The following is a 21,887-nucleotide window of genomic DNA, read 5'->3' as shown; positions in this document are numbered from 1 at the left end:
AAGCCCTGAAACCTCACGGCACATCAGACTGGCAGGGGCACTAATTTTTTATGGGAAGATCCAATTGACACGAAGTTCTAACTGCAGCAACATCTCCCTTGGAACCATTCTTGCAATGCGATTGTGTAGAGAAGGGTGGCAGGTGTCCAGTCCCTTTCTCTGTTAACTGTACAGCTCGCTGCTGAGTTAGCATGCTTCAATGTCAGACTTGCCTTACATCCTGACTGATTTAAATTAATACCCTGGGTTTCGCACCTGCAGGAGCTAGAGAAGCTCAGGTGACATTTGGCAGAACGTACTAAATAATTACCGCACATGAGTGCCTTTCTTTACCAGCTGGAGAGAGTCTCTCTTGTGCTTTTGACATCGTTTTAAGAGAAACTTTCAGGTATGCCAAAAATATGTGAAAATCCAAATTGCATATACAAATACTTTTCCTTAAATGGAGTTCACAAGTGGTTTTTGAAAAAGATTTTTATTTATTTGGATATAAAGGCATCTGAACAGCTTTAGAAAATAATTTGTTTTTTGCATATTTCACCCTAAAACCAGCCTAATTGGTGAAATAACTTTTCATTCAAGAAAAAAATTGTTTCCTCCTTTAACTGGTGAGTTTCCAGGTAAAATGACAATTGTTTTGATAGCTTATGAATATTTTCTATTTATTTGAATATCTGAAATATATGTGTATTTGCATATTTGAAAGCTACGTATTCCCAATTTATCTTCTTAGATAGCTTCTTAGTAATCTCTCATTTCTGAAAGTTTTACAGAGCATACACTTATCCTTATTGAAGAATTTAAAGCAAGTAAGCAATCCAGTATACTGAGCTCCCCCAAACTATGTTGAGTATAACAATTAGAATGCAAATGTGCTGGATCTAACACGTTTGCCCAGGAGAAGTAAAATCCTCTTCTTTTGTAAGAAAAAGGGAACAAACATTGTGTCATTTAAATGGCCACTTGTTATCCATTAGCATTTTCCTCAAAAATAATTACAAAGATAATGCACACATTATAAATATTCCAATAGTAGAGGCATGTATGAAATCAGAAGGGAGCATTCTCTTTTCTACTCCGCAGAGTAACCTCTTTAATAATCATCTTAATAGATATTTCATTATTACATGTCTGCTGTCTGCCACACAGTGTGCTAAGTGAGAGGTGTGCAGACAAGCAAGACAAGGCCACCGTTCTAAGAGGCTTAGCTAGATCCTATCCACCTCTGAGCTTCTGTGATTTTATTAAATAGCATGCGAAATTCTTGAAAGAAAGGATCATTTTTTTCTGACCTTCGAGGCAAAATTATGCACTCAGCAACATATCTTGTCTGTGGCCATCTTTAATGTAGGTGATGGCCCACTGGTGTTTGTGATTACTTTATATGAGATGGTATTTTGGAATTCTAGAAAGGACTAGTAAAAATGAATCATTCCTTCCTTTATGCAATATTCACCTAGTGCACCCTAATGCCTGGTGTGGTTTTAAGCACTGCAGATGTAGCAGTGAAAACAACATACAACTTACTCAACAGAAGAGAGAGATATAGACAATGATGAACATTTTAAAAGGTAAAGTAGATGTTAGAGTCCCACAGTGAAAAATAAAGTAGGGAAGGATGATAGACAGTGCCAAAGAAGGGGTGCAGTTTCAAAGACAGTGAGCAGGACTGGCTTTACTGAGTACGTCATCTTAAGAGGTGAGAGTGTGAGCCATGTAAGAATCTGGGGGAAGAGCATTGCTTCCAGAAGGAAGATGGAAGAAGATGCTGAAGAGGAAGTATTCAAAGAAGAGCCAGGAGGTTGATGTGTCTGAGCAGAATCAATGGATGGGAAGCCACATGACACAGGTGGAGATGCAGCAGGGTCAGGCCATGTGGAGCTTGAAGGTGGTTGTGAAGAATCTGGCTTTTAGTCTTAGTCTGATAGGGAGCCCTCAGGGGCTGTGTAGAGTTGGACAACTACAGAGTTTGAGCAAGTCCCCAAGACGGCTCCCACTTCTGACACTAACTGCAAGTTCATGGGTTTCTAAAACTACCCTAAGATTTAGTAAGTCACTAAAATGACTCCCAGAACTCACCAAAAGCTATTAAACACAGAGTTATGGTTTATCACAGCAGGGCATATAGATTGAAATCAAGCAAGCAAAGAAGCACATGGGAGGATGGAGTCCAGAGAAGTACCAAGTGTGGAGCTTCTGTTACCTTCTCCCTTTGGAATCCGAGCATGCTGCTTTGCTCCTACCTACATGTGACATTACACATGGAGCATTGCCTACCTAGACACCCCTAAGCCACCACTCACAAAGATTTTACTGGGCTTCATTATGTACATGTGACTGATTGATTGACTGGTGGATTTCAGTCTCCAGGCTGACTGATATCACATGACCTGAAGCCGTTATCTTGAGTCATATTGTTCCTATCTGTCTGGCTCAAGTTTTCCAGGCAGGCAAACATTACCTTGCAGGAGATCCTAGCAAAGGGCTATTTTCAGATGAGACTAAATTCTTCTCTATGCTGTAGGTGTTAGGCAAAGAAGTGACATAATCTTTTTTTTCTTTAAGACTTTCTCAGGCTAAAACCAGTTACAGGGTATTGTAGTACTCATGTGAGGGAAAAGAACGGCTGTAGTCATGTGCGTAACAGTGAATACGGTCTTAAGTTTTGGATGATGATAGGTTTTTAAGCTAAAGCCAGAAGGATTTACTGACAGATTGGATGTGGGCTAAGAGGGAAAGGGAAGTGTTAGGGACCCTCCAGGAGCAGCTAAGACTGCAGAGAAAGGTCGAGGAGTGGGCACTGGGGCTGAGGATTTTCCAGAGGTCAGTTTTGGAAAGGTTAACTTCGGGGCTCATTCAGCAGTTTACCCCACTTACTAAACCGCCATTTCATCCTGTCAGGAATTAGTAAAGCTACACATTGTGTTTGAGTTTAAAACTGTTAAAAGCACTGCTAATTCCAACCCATTTCTTATAACTGCTATTGCAGGAAGAATGTGTGAAAATGCTTTCTTCACACAAGGAGTTAGATCATATCATAAAGCAAAAATGGAAAAAAGTGATCTTTTGACTTTATGCACATCGTAAGTGATAAAGAACAGATACAATTAATAAACAACCACTGTCTGTTATACTAGCTTTGTTCTATGACTGCAGATAGTAGTTAATTTATTCTTTTGTTTGTTTGTTTGTTTTTCCACAAACCTTCAAGTCCAGACAGTAAGTATTAGAATTTACATCTAAAAGTGATAGCGAAGGTCTCTGTGCACATTTGAGGGGACTCCGGCTGTTAGGAAGCCTGTGCTAGTGACGATGAAATGGCCACAGTGTGGCCCTCCACAGTGTGCACTGGGGCCTTTCTCTTCACCCTGCACACCAGCTAGTAAGCTTTATATCTCGTAAGGTGTGCTAATGCTCCAGCACAGACACTGTACTTCACTGGAGCTGGAGAAACAAAATACCCAATTTTTGCATCCTAGTTTTTCTTTAATTAAAGCCAATCCTTTTCTTAGAGGGCGATTCCTATTTCTGAATTCATATTTTCATTCTCAAAGAAGAGGTTTATTTTATTCTGTTTTCACCCACCCATGAGCCTCCACATCACTCTTTCTCCCAGCCACACACGTTCCATTCCCATACTTCTTAGTCATTCTTGCTTCCCCACTGCTGTTCTGGGCTGCAGCTGCCCGCATTTCCTTCAAGGCAAATATGTGGTTGTGCCTCTCTCATGAGGTTTTTCACAAGAGTCCTGTTCTCTTTGGCTTTGACATTTTAAAGGGTTAAGATAGAAAAAACAGAAATTTCTTTTTTTTTTTTTTTTGAGATGGAGTCTCGCTGTTGCCCAGGCTGGAGTGCAGTGACGGGATCTCGGCTCACTGCAAGCTCCGCCTCCCGGGTTCACGCCATTCTCCTGCCTCAGCCTCCCGAGTAGCTGGGACTACAGGCGCCCGCCACCTCGCCCAGCTAATTTTTTTTTTGTATTTTTAGTAGAGACGGGGTTTCACCGTGTTGGCCAGGATGGTCTCGATCTCCTGACCTCGGGATCCGCCCCCCTCGGCCTCCCAAAGTGCTGGGATTACAGGCGTGAGCCACCGCGCCCGGCCAGAAAAAACAAAAATTTCTAATTAAATGCTTATTTGATGCTGGATCCTTTGCTAAATACAAAACGCAATCTCTCACCATCCTGTGTGGTTGGTGGGACCTTTTTATTCACATTTGAAATATGAAGTCACAGAGACTTCAAGAAGTCAAAGAACCTGTCCAGGGTAGTGATTGCATCATGGGAGGGGGCTGGGATTGAGACTTCTTGTCTTCCAGACATTGCTCCACATCACCTGGAGCAGGGCTCTGGGAGCTAGACCTGTGTTTCCAAAAATGCGGCATGATTTTGGGCTGTAGAGGCGATGTTAAATAAACGTGAGTCTCACAGTGATGCAGTCATTTTCTTTTCCGTTTACTTTTTGATCTTTTTGGTTGAATAATGGAGAAACATTTCAGTTGGATGCCGCATGCCTGACACACATCTCTAAAACTTTCTAATGAACTAAGAAGTGAGCAAACTTCTAGCTCAAATCTTTGACAGCAAGAGGATGTAGCAGAGTTTGATAACAATTTTTTAATGTATTGTTTTTGAGATGGAGTCTCTCTCTGTTGCCCAGGCTGGAGTGCAGTGGAGTGATCTCGGCTCACTGCAGTCTCCACCTCCCGGTTTCAAGCAGTTCCTTGCCTCACCCTCCCGAGTAGCTGGGATTATAGTCGCACACCGCCACACCTGGCTAATTTTTGTATTTTTTAGTAGAGATGGGGTTTCACCATCTTGGCCAGGCAGTCTTGGACTCCTGACTTTTTGATCCACCCGCCTAGGCCTCCCAAAGTGCTGGGATTACAGGCGTGAGCCACCGCGCCCAGCCTTTTAATGTATTTTTAAAGTCTGCTTTCAATTTATAACAGGGGATACTGGTTTGATATTGATGTGATAATTCTAACTTACAAAAATATATTCATTTAAGGAAAATAAAGCAAGTTGATTAAAAATGAATCACAAAGGTGGCACAAAGATTTGACAAGCATCATGAAAGTTGTTTGTGAATGATGGATGTCACCAGCTGTCCCATGCTCAGAAGCCTGAATGGCAAGTGATACATGATGTGTTATCTTACATCAATTCCCATTTCTCACCCTACCAGTCATAGAAAGGGCTAGGAAAACAATTGCAGTAGCAGGTGGGCCAGATTCCCCTGATCTCCAGCGAGCACACACACAGGGCACTAGGAGAATTGACTGCTGCTTTGTCTTAAGCTGAGATCAACCAGGCAGCAATGCCAGTGATTGGAACAGGAAAGACAACAAAGATAGTCAACCGCAGAATGTCCTTGTCATCCCAGTCTGTACTGAAGCAACAGTTCCCTAAACTCAGACACTGCCTTGTATAGAAAACCTCTTACCAGGTACTCATTACCTGGGTTCCCCCTTGACCTCATTTTGGTCTATTTCAATGATTTTCAACTGGGGATATTTGTCAATGTCTGGAGACACTTTTGGTTGTCAAACTGCATGGTACTACTGGCATCTAGTGAGTAGAGAGAGGCCAGGGATGCTGCTCAGTAAACTACAACGCCCAGGACAGCCCTAATAACAAAGCATGATTGGACCACGTCAGTGTTGCTGACTTTAGCAGAGCTGAGATCAAGTCCGTATTACAAGCTCCTTAGAAATTCCTCCCAAATTTATTCCTCACAATGAAACTCCTAGAACCTACATGGCTAAGCCGCTTGCTTCTTCATCTCATGTCTGTGCAAGTGTGTTTTCTTGTCACAGTGTTGTTGGCCTTGCTATAGCCCCAGGGGTAGGGGGAGGGGATTGTACTCCACTTGTTCAAATTGTATTTTTTTGAGATGGAGTCTTGCTCTGTCGCCCAGGCTGGAGTGCAGTGGCACGATCTTGGCTCACTGCAAGCTCCGCCTCCCGGGTTCATGCCATTCTCCTGCTTCAGCCTCCCGAGTAGCTGAGACTACAGGCGCCCACCACCATGCCCGGCTAATTTTTTTGTATTTTTAGTAGAGAAGGGGTTTCACCGTGTTAGCCAGGATGGTCTCGATCTCCTGACCTAGTGATCCACCCACCTCGGCCTCCCTAAGTACTGGGATTACAGGCGTGCGCCACCCTGCCCGGCCTCAAACTGTATTTTTAGTTCGCCTCACTTTCACAGACAAAAGTAAACATCCTGTGCTTTTTTTTTCCTTTTAATTTTATATCCCTCTCTGTCAGGTGCTTCGGATCTGTTTCTCTCAGGTTTTTGGATTCCAGATTTTCATTTTCCCAACGCTGACACCCACCCCTCTTCTCAACTGTACATTTCCTTTTTTAATTGCTGCATCAGTATGGCTCATGCAACCGTGATATTATTCTCAAACGTTTTGCATATGTAGATCTTGTCTCTCCAAATTAATTCTCAGCTCCTCAAAGAGAAAGCCTATGTTTACATCCTTCACGGCGGCTGTTATGCTTTGTCTCTGGCAGGTGTAACAAGTACCTTATTCTTTCAATTATAACGTAATTGGAAATGTAAAATACAACATTGATTTAATAGCTGCCTTGGCAGGGGTGGAGAAAAAGAAAAGCCTACCTTAAATATACATGTTGGCCAGGCACGGTGGCTCATGCCTGTAATCCCAGCACTTTGGGAGGCTGAGGCGATGGATCACTCGAGGTCAGGAGTTCGAGACCAGCCTGGCCAAGATGGTGAAACCCCGTCTCGACTAAAAATATAAAAATTACCCAGGCGTGGTGGCAGGCGCCTGTAATCCCAGCTACTTAGGAGGCTGAGGCAGAGAATTGCTTGAACCCGGAAGGTAGAAAGGTTGCAGTGAGCCGAGATGGTGCCACTGCATTCCAGCCTGGGCAACAGAGCAAGACTCTGTCTCAAAAAAAAAAAAAAAACCCAAAAACTTTTTATACACACACACACACACACACACACACACACACACACACATGTTGAGGTCAAAATGTGTTCTGCTTTTGGCAGTGTCCATATATTCTACACACACCCACACACACACACACAGAGGGAGAGAGAGAGAGAGACAGAGAGAGCCATGTGCACAGAATACATCTTAGAAGCAAGAAAATATGAAACTTATTTGCTTACTGATTTCAAGTGTTTACTTATTCATTCTGTCTACTATGAGATAATTTATTTTGGTTTTCATAATTTCAACCCATTAGTATTTTTCTAATAAGATATGTTGGTGTGCAATATTATGGGTAAAAGGAGAGAACAGAGTTTCTGAAGTTGGGCACTCAGTGAGTATGAACCATAGTGTCTGGGTCTTGAATCTTCACAGTACCCAGCACCACAGTCCCAGCACATGCGCACTTGTGCTGTGTCCACTGGGGGCTCAGCCCCACAGGCTGCCCTTTTTCCCACCACCTCCCCAACATGTTGACTTCAGTTACCTGTGTCCCACCTAAAAGCTTTATATGTGCAGTTCTGTCTGTCAAGACTGTCCGTCCTGCCTTCTTTCTCAAATCGCTCCCCGCCCCAGGGTAACTCAATGAATTTTCAGTGTCAGCAAAAGTTGCTCGGGGAAGCCTGGGTCAGGTTCCCAGCTATGCCTTTCCTAGCACTGCCTTCTGCTTCACAATTCATTCTACAGTTATTTATTGAGCACCAAATGTAAACCAAGCCATGCTCTAGGCATTCGTGGAAAAGCTGTGAGTATATCGGAACAAAATCCCCGTCTACAGAGAGCTTACCTTCTGGTAAAGTAATGGAAGCTGTCTTTACTTGAAGATATAATTATGTACTCTACATATCCTATTTAATACTTGCAGTAAATCTAGGTGAGAGTTCTTAGCATTACATTTGCTTACATATGAAAATGCAGATTTGGACAGGTTAGATAGCTGACAGTAGGTCACAAAGCTGGTGAGATGCCAGGCCAGCCAGGTGATCCCTGGTCAAGCTCCTGCATTCTATTATGTTGCCTTTGGTAGGTGGAAGAATGAATTGTTCCCAACATTTTCTGAGCTATTGGTTCCTTCTGGATTCTTGAATAATTGAATAATCCATGATTTGGAGTGATAGGCATTTCATTTAGGCAATTATTGGGAAACTCAAAACTATACCTGCATCTCTGTGGCAGCAATATTATTATATTTGAATCCTTATCTTCACAGAGAAAATTAGAAAGGCCTAACTTAAACTTTTTTTTTTAACCTTCTCTGGGTTTCTAATCCACTGGTTTCCATTAATGTACGGAGTGTTGGGTCACTTGGGGCTACTTTGGATACAGGAAGAGCATCCAGGGTAAAAATCAATGGGTAAAGAGAAAGGAGGAATCGGGAGCATCAGAAACTTAAAGCAGGTGGCTTTGCTATTCTGCTAAAGGGTAAACCCATTAGAACATCTTTGTTCTGTGTTGCATTTTCTCTGGAGACAAGAAGCAGACATGGCTATAGGAGGTTATGTAAGACCATTAGCCTGTTTGATGTGCCTTTCTTTTCACTTTCCTTTTTTGGTTTGTTTGTTTTCTTCTTACTGCCTTGGGGAGTTAGCCCATCATATGGTTTTGATGGAGGCATGTAGTAACATTTTAGAGTGTTGTAAAGCTGCTTATGAAACAGTTCCAAACACATCAATTAGGAGGGGTGGATAAGATAAAAGGACTTGTGGGTAGAGTATAGAAGAGACCTGATGGAAGAGCATCTGAAGGTCAGTTTGTGGTCATTAGCATCTTCATGGGTCAGGCTGTCCAATGAAGGACACATGCCTTTGAGTTATACAAGCAAAAGTCCTAACAATTTACACTGAAGGCTTCATTTCTGTCCTGTTTAGAGCTCTTAATGCATTTTGTGACTTTAATGCACAGTGGTGATTTCCTGGCCAGATCTGGTTGATTAAGGCCTTTTGACTCTCACAACTTAAAAAGAAAATGAAACAAGTTGCTGACATATAAAATTCAGGTGACTTCACCTAAAAGTCAAGAAGTCTTGCTTCTCTTAAACAATCAGAAACTGTGAGTACCTTGGACGCATATTTCCCCATTCCCCCACGTAGACACCTGACTAGGGCTGACTTCTGGATACCATGCTTAGACGGGACCTGTGCTCTCTGCTAGCTGCGTTCCCTCTACCCTAGGTCATAGTGGGTTTGAGCACCTTTATGCATTCATGTTCTCTGCCTGAACTCTAATGGAATTTGAGGTTGTGTCTCCTGTTCTTTTCTGTTAGTGGTAAGTGGGGGGTGTGTGTGTGTGTGAGTGTGTGTGTGTTGTGTGTGTGTGTGTTCCAGATCTTCAGGCAGAGGAGAGGGGAGTCCATGTACATTAAAGAAGAATGTTTAGTACTATAGTTATTTTGGTTTCATTTGTTTTTGATAACAATATTTATTTAGAGATTTAAATGTCATTAAAGGAAGGTTGTAGATTTATTATGTTTCTTAAAAGTGGGCATTGGGGGCTGGGTGCGGTGACTCAGGCCTGTAATCCCAGCACTTTGGGAGGCAGAGGTGGGCAGATCACGAGGTCAGGAGTTCGAGACCAGCCTGGCCAAAATGGTGAAACCCCATCTCTACTAAAAATACAAAAATTAGCTGGGAGTGGTGGCACGTGCCTGTAGTCCCAGCTACTCGGGATGCTGAGGCAGAAGAATTGCTTGAACCCGGGAGGTGGAGGTTGCAGTGAGCCAAGATCGCACCACTGCACTCCAGCCTGGGAGACAGAACGAGACTCCATCTAAAACAAAACAAAACAAAACAAAACAAAACAAAAAAACGTGGGCATTGGGTAAGAGTGATTTTCCAAGAGTAAAATTAGTTAATGGGTTATGATATAAATTAAGCATTCCACCACTAGTATTAAAAATAAGATAGAATAGAAAATAATAGCATGTTATAGATTGATGATAGATTGATAGGTATACTGGCTAAAAATCTAAACTACATTTCCTACGGTGGGTTGCAGTTAACAAAGACTTTGAAAGCAACTGGATTGTCCAAGCTTGAGAAACATAGCTGCAAGGTTTGGTATTAATCTGTCACACTACAAGTGTTTCTGAGTAACAGGTACCTTCATTACTTCTGGAACCAAGGTTGGCATTTAAGGAAGTAAATAAATATATAGTGACCTCTGCCCCAGGGGAAACCAGTGGCCACTTTTTCCTCTTAAAGAATTGATTAGGATTACTTCCTTCTCTTAACAAATTAATTATTTCCATATTTGATAGAAAAAAGATGTATGAAAAACAAAACCTTACAGAATTGGATGCCAAGCAATAGAGTCAAGTTTGTATGGTGGCTTAAATAAGGAAGAGGTAGCAGAAAGGGCTTAAGTATTTTAAGATGTCTTCAGGGAAGAAATGGGACTTTATTGAAAATGCCTGGAATTTCAGTTTCAGATCTTCTTTGGATTAAAATGACTTAATAATTAAAATCACATGATCAACCTCATGAGCTAGTTCTTTAGATTAGCTTATTGAAAGAGCCTTCATTTTTTTCTCTCTGTTTCTTCTTCTTCTTCTTTTTTTTTTTTTTTTTTTGGTTGGGGGATGGCGCCTCTCTCTATCACCCAGGCTGGAGCGCCGTGGCATGATCTCGGCTCAGTGCAACCTCTGCCTCTCAGGTTCAAGCAATTCTCCCTGCCTCAGCCTCCGGAATAGCTGGGATTACAGGTGCCCCCCGCACTATGCCTGGCTAAGTTTTATATGTTTTAGTAGAGACAGAGTTTCACCATGTTGGCCAAGCTGGTCTTGAACTCCTGACCTCGGATCATCCTCCCACCTTGGCCTCCCAAAGTGCTGGGATTACAGGTGTGAGCCACTGCACCCAAACCTTCTCTGTTTCTTCCTACATGGCTCATATTCATAAAATTCATGAAATTTAATTCAAATTTAATGGGTTTTGGCCCACTACTTAGGCCATGCCATACATATAGAAAGCTGTCATTTGGCTGTGGTACTGGGCCAACTGCAAAACATTAGATGCATTTTCCTCATTTTATTACATTAACTGCATAGACTGGGCTAGACTAAAAAAAAATAACAGTGGTTTAGGCTGAAAATTTGCTTAGTTTCTATGCTGTGTTAAACAGTTCTTTAGATGGGAGCAAAATTCAGGCACTGAAGCTACCGTTCAGTTTTTCAGCAGGAAATTCTGAAATGGAAGGAGTGGCATTGTGTCTTAGAATAATTCGGCTCTTTAAAACAAGCAAGCAAACAAAGAAATCTCTTAGTTTACTGTTGGCATATGTATGTATCAAATTCAGAGCTTCTTTTAATATCCCTGCATATGATTTTGTCCAAGTTCTTTAAAAATATTTATAATAATTAAATATATCTTAGTGTAGTTTTATATATATATACACACACTAAAATATATATATATAGCATATATGTACACATACATATACTAAAATATATGTAAGTAAAAAGCATTTATTTGTTTCTTGCCTAATTGTGTGTCCCAGTCTTCCCTTATTAATGAAATTTATTTCTCTTTGTTTACCTTTACCATCTGCGGTACAGGTACCGTTCTTCTTAACTCTTGATGTTAATTATCAAAACCATACAGCTTTCCATGAATAACTTCTCTAATGTTCCAAATATTCATTCAGCACAGTCATGCTCATTAAAAAAAGTTTAACTGCATTTGATCCATCACACTGAAGGAAAGCTGGAGTAATATTTGATCTAGAATTTTAAGAAGGAAAGAATCCTTAAAGCCATGGTCTGTAGGGAAAGCGAGAACAGAATCTAAGAGACATAGAATCTTTCTCTCTCTCTGCGCTGGCAGTTTCTGATGAGGAGCTATTCACAGACTGTACAAAGGAATACACTTGCACAGGTATTTCTTTTTGAGAGTGGCAAGGTGAAGGATAGGGAAGGGGAAGTATTTATTACACTGAAAATCAAGAAACAGCTTTTTAAAAAAAATTTCTGTTTTACTTTGTGATAAAACCATTCAGCACAGGTTAATAACAATTAATTGAACACTTTGTTAATAACAATTGAACACTTTGAACATTTCAATTCTAGTTAACTTTGTTTGACAAATGTGAACAAGAATCTTAATCTCATAAAAAAATAATAAACGGGCACAGCCTAATGGAGTATTCCAGGATCTTGGTGCATTGAACTTCTAGGCGCTGGATTTTCAGAAGCTATTTTGTTTTTGTTTTCACAGGATGTGTGAGACTGGTGAAGGGCTGTTTATCTTTCAGACCCGAGACGGGGAGGCCATCTATCAGAAAGTCCACTCTGCTGCCTTGGCCATAGCTGAGCAGCACGAGCGCTTGCTACAGAGCGTGAAAAACTCAATGGTACGTTTGGAATTTCTTCCTCGTGTCCCAGTGCCTATCACTGCAGAAAGCAATTGGGTCATTTTTGTGCTGGAAAATATGGTCAGCATTATTTGAGCAGATAATTGATTCCTCTTCTCAACAGTGTATCACTTGGATTAAATGCCATTCTGGAATGCCTGGTGTGGGCCGTTGGTAACACCTTGACCATGCATCCCCATTATCTACTTTACAACTCAATCGTAAGGGTGTGTAAAATTAATGTGTATGTGTACAGGCATCTATAGACACAACCATGTGGATCATCTACCTATGGAGATATGTCTTGCTATGTCAGAAGTTATTTCAAATGTCAACAGGGGCCAGAGGGAAAAATGTAAATGAAAGAAGAGGGCTAAGGGAAACTGGAGTGAAATGTTAAAAGCCCAAGACCAGACAACTGTTGACATGAGAACATGAGATTGTGACATCTATCTAGGTAGATCCCTTGATTTTTCAAGGGAAGCCAAAGATTTGAGTCTGTATGTAATACCTGCTAGTTGGTAACTATTGGAAATTAATTCTAGTTAAGACTCCAATACTTTGTGGGTCAAAGAGAACCTGTCTGCGGGTGAACTGCTACCCACAGCCATGCATGTGCTATCTCTTCATAGTCATCGGTATATAAAGATGCCCAAACATAAACACATAGCACACATAAACATGCCCTCAGAACACTTAACTGTTTGCTTTACATTGTGCTAGGGACTTGGATTACACAAAGAATTATGTTCATGAGGCCAGGCGCGGTGGCTCACTCTTGTAATCCCAGAACTGTAATCAGGCTGAGGCAGACTGATCGCTTGAGCCCAGAAGTTTGAGACCAGCCTGGACAACATGGGGAGACCCTGTCTCTACAACAATACAAAAATTAGCCAGCCACGGTGGTATGCTACTGTAGTTCTGGCTACTCAAGAGGCTGAGGTAGCTGGATCACTTGAGCCCAGGAGGTGAAAGCTACAGTGAGCCGAGTTTGTGCCACTGCACTTCAGCCTGAGTGACAAAGCGAGACACTGCCTAAAAATTTAAAAAAATTTTTTTTTAAATTATGTTCATGAATTTTTTCTTTAAGGAGGGTAAATTCATGAAATCATAAATCATAAATGAATGCCCAACAATTAAATAATGCACATGATGCATTGTGACTGCAAATGTATACATAGAGCTTCACATCTGGAAGGAAATACACAAAACAAAAAAGGAATTGGGTTGGCAAGATTAGGGTAGTTTGAAACTTTATGATTGAAACATGTGGGCTGGTTGGATTTAAAGAGTGGAGGGACAAAGCATGCCAGTAATGTGATCTGTTCCAACACAGCCCCGGGTTATTCCCAAATGACGTCTATAGGCAACACTCCGGGATTTTAGAGCAAGGGTCAGCAAAGCTTCCTGTAAAGAGACAGTAAATGTTTTATGCTTTGTGGACTAATAGGGCCTGCAAGTACTTAACTGCCCTTGTAGCACAACTGCAGCTATGGGAAAGATGTAATCAAATGAGCATGGCCATGTCTCAAAACAAACTTTATTAACGGACATTGAAATACAAATTTCATATAATTTTCACGTCAGGAAATATTACTCTTCTTTTGATTTTCTCTCGACCATTAAAAAGTGCAGTTTTTTTTTGTTGTTGTTTGTTTTTTGCATATGGGTCATTCAGAAACAGTCAGCAGGCTGGATTTGGGCCGCAGGACAGAGCTTATAGTTGGAAAAGAGCAAGTGCCCCTGTGAGCCAGTGCTGACATAAGCATTTGCGAGAAACCAGGCTTGAAGACTTGTGTATGATTTCAGAGGTGGTGGAGGTGGGCATGCTGAGGAGGCCTGGAATGAATTAAGGGGTTTTGATGGTTGCTTTTATATGTCAACCTGACTGGGACACAGGATGCCTAGATATTTGGTTAAACTTTCTTGTGAGTATGTTCTCTGAGGGTGTTCCTGAATGCCAGTAACATTTGAAATGATAGATTGAGTAAAGCAAATTGCCCTCTGCTATGTGAGTGGGCCTCATCCAATCTGATGGAGGCCAGAATAGAACAAAAGGGAGGGTAAGAGAGAATTAGCTCTCTTTATGGTCTTGAGTTGGGACATTGGTCTCCTTTGGCCTTCAAATCCAGACCAGAAACCATCACCACTGGCTTTCAGGCCTTCAGACTGCAGATCTTGGTGTATATATCCTATTTACTCTGTTTCTGGAAAACTGTGACTAATATAACTAATTTAGGGGTAGAAACAGACAAAACAGAGATAAATTTCAGTGCCATCATACTGTGTTCAAGATCATGGCCCTTGAAGCCAGACTTAGTTCCAACACCATTTCTGAAACATTCCAGCTTTGTGGAGGAGAACAAAGTTCTTGATACCCCTGAGCTCTGGTTTTCTCCTTTGTAAAATGGGAACGGTAATAGTATTTATCTTAAGTTCCCCTCTTAAGGTTTAAGTGAGATATGCTCATAACATGTTCATCCCAGAGCTCATTATATAGCTTTCCATGAACTGTAGCTGTTATTACTGTTGTTAATAGCTGAGCCATCATTAGCATTGCTGTTAATAGCTGAGCAGACTGGTTGGTCCAGATCGATCCTAGCAATGGCTGATGAAAATGGCTGGAGGATTATCTAGTAACAACATCTAAGCCCATTTACATCTGCACCTCATCTCTCTCTCTCTCTCTCGCCATCTCTCTCTCTCACCATCTCTCTCTCTTTCTCTCTAAATGTCTAAGTAGAGCAAATGTAAAATTAGATTGAGAGGGAATGGAGAATGATATAATTTAATAGATTTTAGAGAATTAGAAACGACTATAAGAAACTGTAAGAAATCATTATATTTATTATTTTCTTATTTCAAAAGGAATCTACATATTATTGAAAAATTGCAGACAACACAGCAGAACAAAAAGAACATAGTAAGTCATCCCTCTGCCCACCACACAAGAATATACCTGTTTCTCACTTTTGAGTGTGTAGCTTTCCAGTATTTTAACTAGGTGGATGTAGAAAATAGAATTGTATTGAATACATTGCTTGTGCTAGCTTTTTGCAAGAAAATGTCTACATATTTTCTCATTAAATATCATCTGCAACATCACATTTTGTGGTCCTATTTTATTATATGGATATTTCATAGATTTTTAAAACTATGCATCAAGGTTGGGCACAGTGGCTCACACCTGTAATCCCAATATTTTAGGAGGCCTAGGCAGGAGGATCACTTGAGACCAGAAGTTTGAGACCAGCCTGGGCAAAATGGTAAGATCTAGTCTCTACAAAAAATTTAAAAACTAGTCAGGTACAGTGTCTTGTGCCTGTGCTCCCAGCTACTCAGGAGGCTGAGGCAGGAGGATGCTTTGGGCCCAGGAATTCAAGGCAGCAGTGAGCTAGGTTCCCGCCACTGCACTGCAGTCTGGGTGACAAAGGGAGACCCCATCTCTAATATATATACATATATATGGTTATATATATTTATATTTGAGTTTATATGTATATATACACACACATATAAAACAACAACAAAAAACCTGTGCATCAGCTTGATGCCCAGTCTGTATGCAGCGATGACTATCTGTTTAAGATAAATTCTTAAAAATTGATTGCTGAATCAAAGTCTGAGAATGCTTCTAAGGATTTGCTTTTCTTTCCAAGTAGCCTTCCAGGAAGACTTTCTTTTTGAACGAATACAATCTTGGTATTTATTTTCCCATGTACTCAGGAGTTCTGGATATTTCAATAAAGAGACATCAGTGGACAGATGGAGAGAGACAGAGGGAGGGGAATGTGAGAGCGAGCGAGAGCGAGCTGTGAAGCAGAATTCAAGTCACTTAAAACAGGGCAACATGTTATTGTATTAGTGTTCTGGGGCTATTCCATTAGATCCCTTTAGGCACCTGAAGAAGTTTGTCTAGATTGTCTTGTTCGTAGAGCCATCAATTAGCATAAATTGTTTTGTACTTGAAAGGCGGGTTCTGCATGCTCATGCACGTGTTTTTCCATTTACAACCTGCTCATTATTTCCGCTAAAAATTAATCAGGAATATGAGTAAATCGTTTGGATTATCCCTTTGCAAATTTAACTAGAAAATAATGTCACTTGCTCTTAATTTGCTGTATGCTTAATGGGTTCTATAAAATAAATGTGATTTTAAAGCCACGGCATCCTGTTATAGATGGAAATGAGTAAGCTTCAACATGGATCTGAATCTTTAGGAGTTAAATGAGGGATTGTGAAAAGCTTAAAATCAATGTACTTTAGTCAGTCTCTGATTAGGGGATACCACGCTAAAATAAAACAAATGGAGGCAGCATTACTGGGTCACCCTGCCTAGGTTATTGTTTTGTCTTTTCTGGTAATTAAGAGTGGATCCACATAGACCTGGCTACATTCCCCACTGGGAATTGCCTTTATATGACTGCAGACTTGCTTCTATGAGATGGCCAAGATCATAACCGGAGAAAGATGGCAAAACTCATATCTGGCCTTAGCCTCACTATTAGGAAGACCTAACTCACTGTTAACTGTCACTGTTGTAAAATTCCCAAGAGTGTGTCTACAGACAGAATGTTGCACTGTGGGGCCAATACCAGGCTGAAATTACAGCCTGGAGTGAATTGATTTCAGTCAACCTTATGACCCTCAATCCCAAAACTCATAAAGAAGGGGCCTGTGGGTCCGATAATAATAGTAACAGTTGTGGGAGGCTGAATAATGGCTCCCCAAATATGTCCACATGCGAATCTATGCAGTCTGTGAATGTTATCTTACAGGGTAAAAGGGACTTTGCAGATGTGATCGAGTTAAGGATCCTGAGATGGCGACAGTATCCTGGTCTATCCAGGTGGGTCGAATATAATCACAAGTGTCTGCAGAAGAGGGAAACAAGAGGAGTCAAACAGAGGGCAAGGCAATGGTGGAAGCAGAGAGACAGAGAGAGAGAAGGGGCGGAGAGGGAGATTTTAAAATGCCATGCAGCTGGCTTTGAAGGTGGAAGAAGGGAGTCTGAGCCAAAAGATGTTTGTGGCCTTGAGAAGTTAGAAAAGGCATAAAAACAGCCTGGTGCGGTGGCTCACGCCTGTAATCCCAGCACTTTGGGAGGCCGAGGTGGGTGGATCACGAGGTCAAGAGATCAAGACCAGCCTGGCCAACATGGTGAAACCCTGTCTCTACTAAAAATACAAAAATTAGCTGGGTGTGGTGGCGTGTGCCTGTAGTCCCAGCTACTCGGGAGGCTGAGACAGGACAATTGTTTGAACCTGCGAGGTGGAGGTTGCAGTGAGCCGAGATTGTGCCACTGTACTCCAGCCTGGTGACAGAACGAGATTCCGTCTCAAAAAAAAAAAAAATCGGCATAAAAACACGTTCTCCCCCAGAACCTCCAGAAAGAACCAGTCCTGTTGATGCCTTGACTATTGCCAAAAGAAACTGATTTGGGACTTCTGGCCTCTAGAACTGTAAGACAACAAATTTGTGTAGTTTTATGCCACCAATTGGTGGTAATTTATTTCAACAGCCATAGAAAACTATATGATAATAATAACAAAACAAGAATGTGTTATGTCTGTGCTCTGTAACAGACAATATTTTAAGGACATTTTGTGTAATTTCTAAACTTCATGAAAACTCTTGCACCGAAGACCCCAAACCACCAGCTTAGAAGGTAGTAGGCTCAAATTTGGAACAGGTGTGCTGACAATAACCCCTGCCTTACACTGTATCTTTGAATCAAGCCCCTAGACATGTTTTCTTTACCCTGCATGAGATTAACTCACTGTTATTCTGAAAACTCCAAATTAGTAACCAACATTTAAAAATTAAGAGCTTACACATAAATCTCAGATTTTTATATTTTCTTGAAAAGTGCAAAGCTCTGGCAGTGCTGATCTTGCATCCTGACAAGGCAATGCTTAGATACACCCAGTAGTGTCTGTCCTCACGCATCTTTCTCTGGGGCCTTGCTACTGATGCTGTGGCTAACTGATGTCTATATTACTATATAGATTAATTTTCTATTGCCATGTAACAAAGTATCACAAACTATGCACCATTAAAACAACATCCATTTATTATTTCACAGTTTCTGTGGGTCAGGAGTTTTGGCATAGCATAGTGGACCTTCCTCTCCAGTTTTTCACAAGCCTGTAATGTAGGTTTCTGTTGGGGCTGTAGTCTCATCTCAAGGTAAAAGTGGGGAAGGATCCACTTGCTTTTTTTTTTTTTTTTTTTTTTGTAGAGACAGAGTCTCACTCTGTTGCCCAGGCTGGAGTGCAGTGGCGCTATCTCGGCTTACTGCACCCTCCGCCTCCCGAGTTCACCCACCATTCTCCTGCCTCAGCCTCCTGAGTAGCTGGGACTACAGGCGCCTTCCACCACACCCGGCTAATTTTTTGTATTTTTAGTGGAGACAGGGTTTCACCATGTTAGCCAGGATGGTCTCGATCTCCTGACCACCTGGCTCAGCCTCTCAAAGTGCTGGGATTACAGGCGTGAGCCACCGCGCCCGGCCAAGGATCCACTTTCAAGCTCGTGATCCACCTGGCTCAGCCTCCCAAAGTGCTGGGATTACAGGCGTGAGCCACCACGCCCGGCCAAGGATCCACTTTCAAGCTCATGTGGTTATTGGTGGAATTTAGCTACTTGAGGTTGTGGGATTGAGGGCTACAGTTTCTTGCTGGCTGTTGGACAGAAAAGTCACTCTCAGCTCCTGGCCACATGGACCTTGCCAGCATGGCCACACACTTCATCAAAGCCAGCAAGAGGGCACAATCCTATGTATCACAATCATGGAAGGATTATTTTATTCATCTTATCACTTTGCCATAGTCTATCGATTTTTTTTCTTTTTTTTTTGGAGACAGAGTCTTGCTCTGTTACCCAGGCTGAACTGCAGTGGCACGATCACAGCTCACTGCAGCCTCGGCCTCCTCCCACCTCACCTCCCGGGTATCTAGGACTACTGGCATGCATCACCATGTCTGGTTCCTTTTATTTATTATTTATTTTTTGTAGACATGAGTTCTCCCTATAATGTTGCCCAGGCTGGTCTCAAACTCTGGGTTTAAGCAAACCTTTTTCCTCTGCCTCTCAAAGTGCTGAGATTACAGGTATGAGCCACTGCACCCAGCCAGTCTGTTGACTAAAAGCAAATCATAAGCCCTGTGCATGCAAAGGAAGGGCACCACACAAGGGTATGCCCACCAGGAGGAGGAGATCATGGGGTCACCTCAGTGTCTGTCCCCTGCACCGTGAAACTTTCTGGAATAATATTTACTTAGTGGTTTGATTTTTCACTTTTAAATATTTTTCCTACTTTATGGCGTTTGCTAATAATACGATGTATTTATTGAACATCTGCTATATGCCCAACTCTTTAGTAATAATAGCCACTATTATTTTTCAGGCCTCCTACAACATAGCAGATACTTTACTTGCCTTTTCTCTAATCACTGCAATAACTCTGTGAGGTAGATTCATTTGTTCACTCTCATCCATTTGACCATTTAAACATGTTTATTGAGAACGTACTATGTTCTGTTTTGTGTGGCAGGATACAGTGGCAAGTAGACACTTGAGGCCCATGCTGCTACAGGGCTTACAATGGAAAAGAATATTCATGATCCCTGACCTGGAAGGAATCACTGTCCTATGATATAGATGAGAAAAGAGATGTTCAGCATGGCGAAGTCATTTGTCTGCAGCTATATAGCTCATTACTACTGGAGCCAGGAATGCAGGATGGTTTTATCTGGTTCCAAAACTCTACCTCTGGCCACGATGGATGCCTCACTCCTTTGAAGGGTTTTAAAGCTCTTATGTCCCCACTGAGCATGGTCTTAGCATTTCCCCCCCTTTTTTTTTTTTTGAGACAGACTCTCACTCTGTAGCCCAGGCTGGAGTGCAATGGCATGATCTCGGCTCACTGAAACCTCTGCCTTGTGGGTTCAAGTGATTCTCCAGCCTCAGCCTCCCGAGTAGCTGGGATTATAGGCACCTGCCACCACGCCTGGCTAATTTTTTTTGTTTTTAGTAGAGACGGTGTTTCACTATGTTGGCCAGACTGGCCTTGAACTCCCGACCTCGTGATCTGCCCGCCTCAGCCTCCCAAAGTGCTGGGACCACAGGCGTGAGCCACCGCACCTGGTCAGACTTAGCATTTTCAAATGACCTTGATAATCAGAGCACCTTTCAGAAACATCTATCAATTTGTAATATATCTTTTAAAAAATCACTGTTAGGGCTGAGCACAGTGACTCATGCCTATAATCTTAGCACTTTGAGAGGCCAAGGCAGGAGGATTGTCTAAGGCCAAGAGTTAGAGACCAACCTCGGAAACACAGGGAGACCCCATCTCTAGAAAATATTTAAAAATTAGCCCAGCATGATGGTGCATGACTGCAGTTCTAACTCCTGGGAAGGCTGAGGTGGGAGGATGGCTTGAGACCAGGAGATCCAGGCTGCAGTAAGCTATGATAGCTGGGCAATCAGAGCAAGACCTTGTTTCAATAAATTTTATATATATATATGAAAAATCACTGTTAAATTAAATCTCATTTATTTGTGTAGTTTTGGCTTTAGATAGCAGTCTTGCCACTTTATTATTTCTCGTCTACATTTCCACTTTAAAAATTCAATGCATTGTTATTATTCACTCTAAAGGGGCTGCTGGAAGAAGCAGGGGTGGGCCTGGAGTATGAGTGGAGAACTAACTGTGAATGAGCCAGGGAGGCGAGTACTGTCTTGCACCAGCTGCCAGCTGCCTTGCTGGAGAAGCCGCAGCAAAACTTCAGGACAGCTCAGGCACTCCCTTGAGCAGCTATAGCTATTTTTGCCACCTTTGAGATCAGTGTCCATGACAAAGTCTAATTTTGGAACAAGGAGTGGCAGTGTGTGGGATATTCCTCATTCCACGACTGGGCTTGTCATTTTTAGACTTTCCTTCAAGGCGAAAGCCTCAAGGTGAAGAATGCCTGCTTTTAACAGGTTTTCCCAGGGGTTCCGGGTCGGGTGAGGGGGCTCCACTGAGGGGGATGTTCAGGCCCCCGGGTGACTTCTGCCCTGTACTCTGGAGTCCTGATTACACACAGGCTTGAGAGTTCAATCCGAACTTTTTTTTTTTGTCACTTCTTTGTGTTTCTTTGTTTAAAGGATTGATTTACTTCCAAGCTGGGATTTGCAAATACAACTTGCTAATGAATTTGTAGAATTCAAGTGGCATTCTTCCACAATTTTTGAAGCCAAATTAATTTATATTCAATCTAATTTTAAATGCAATATGCTACACATTTGGTTTTCTTAGATATAGAGGGTATCAAAGAAATCATAGAGTCAATTTCATTACTATTCAGACACTAAAGTAGACTCTTGTATGGTGGGGTTTTATGTGTGTAAACGCTCTTTTCACAACTCAGCATCTCCTACTTTCCCTCGTCCCTCCCCCCCCAAGAAAATCTGTCTTTCCCTCTTCTATTTATGGGCTCTAGTTAATTGGGTTAACTTATGGATTTTTAAAAATGTACTGCTTAAAGCAATTATCATTTTCCCCCTCCTGAATTAAGCCCTTTT

The 21,887-nt window shown here is 41.8% G+C and overlaps 1 protein-coding gene across 2 annotated transcripts in view; it reads left to right on the top strand.

The window, feature by feature from the left end:
* The window catches only part of DOK5 (docking protein 5), a 178,854-nt gene that overhangs the window by 124,565 nt on the left and 32,402 nt on the right, over window positions 1-21,887 (top strand). For both annotated transcript variants that reach the window (XM_032142551.2, XM_032142554.1), the window contains exon 6: window positions 12,182-12,317. In XM_032142551.2, coding sequence (XP_031998442.1) covers window positions 12,182-12,317 — 136 coding nt within the window. The remainder of the gene's footprint in view (window positions 1-12,181; window positions 12,318-21,887) is intronic.

Source organism: Hylobates moloch, unplaced genomic scaffold, assembly GCF_009828535.3.
Source record: "Hylobates moloch isolate HMO894 unplaced genomic scaffold, HMol_V3 SCAFFOLD_21, whole genome shotgun sequence".
Classification (NCBI taxonomy): Eukaryota; Metazoa; Chordata; class Mammalia; order Primates; family Hylobatidae; genus Hylobates; species Hylobates moloch.
Note: the sequence above shows the minus strand (reverse complement) of the source record. Positions and strands in the feature narration are given on the sequence as shown.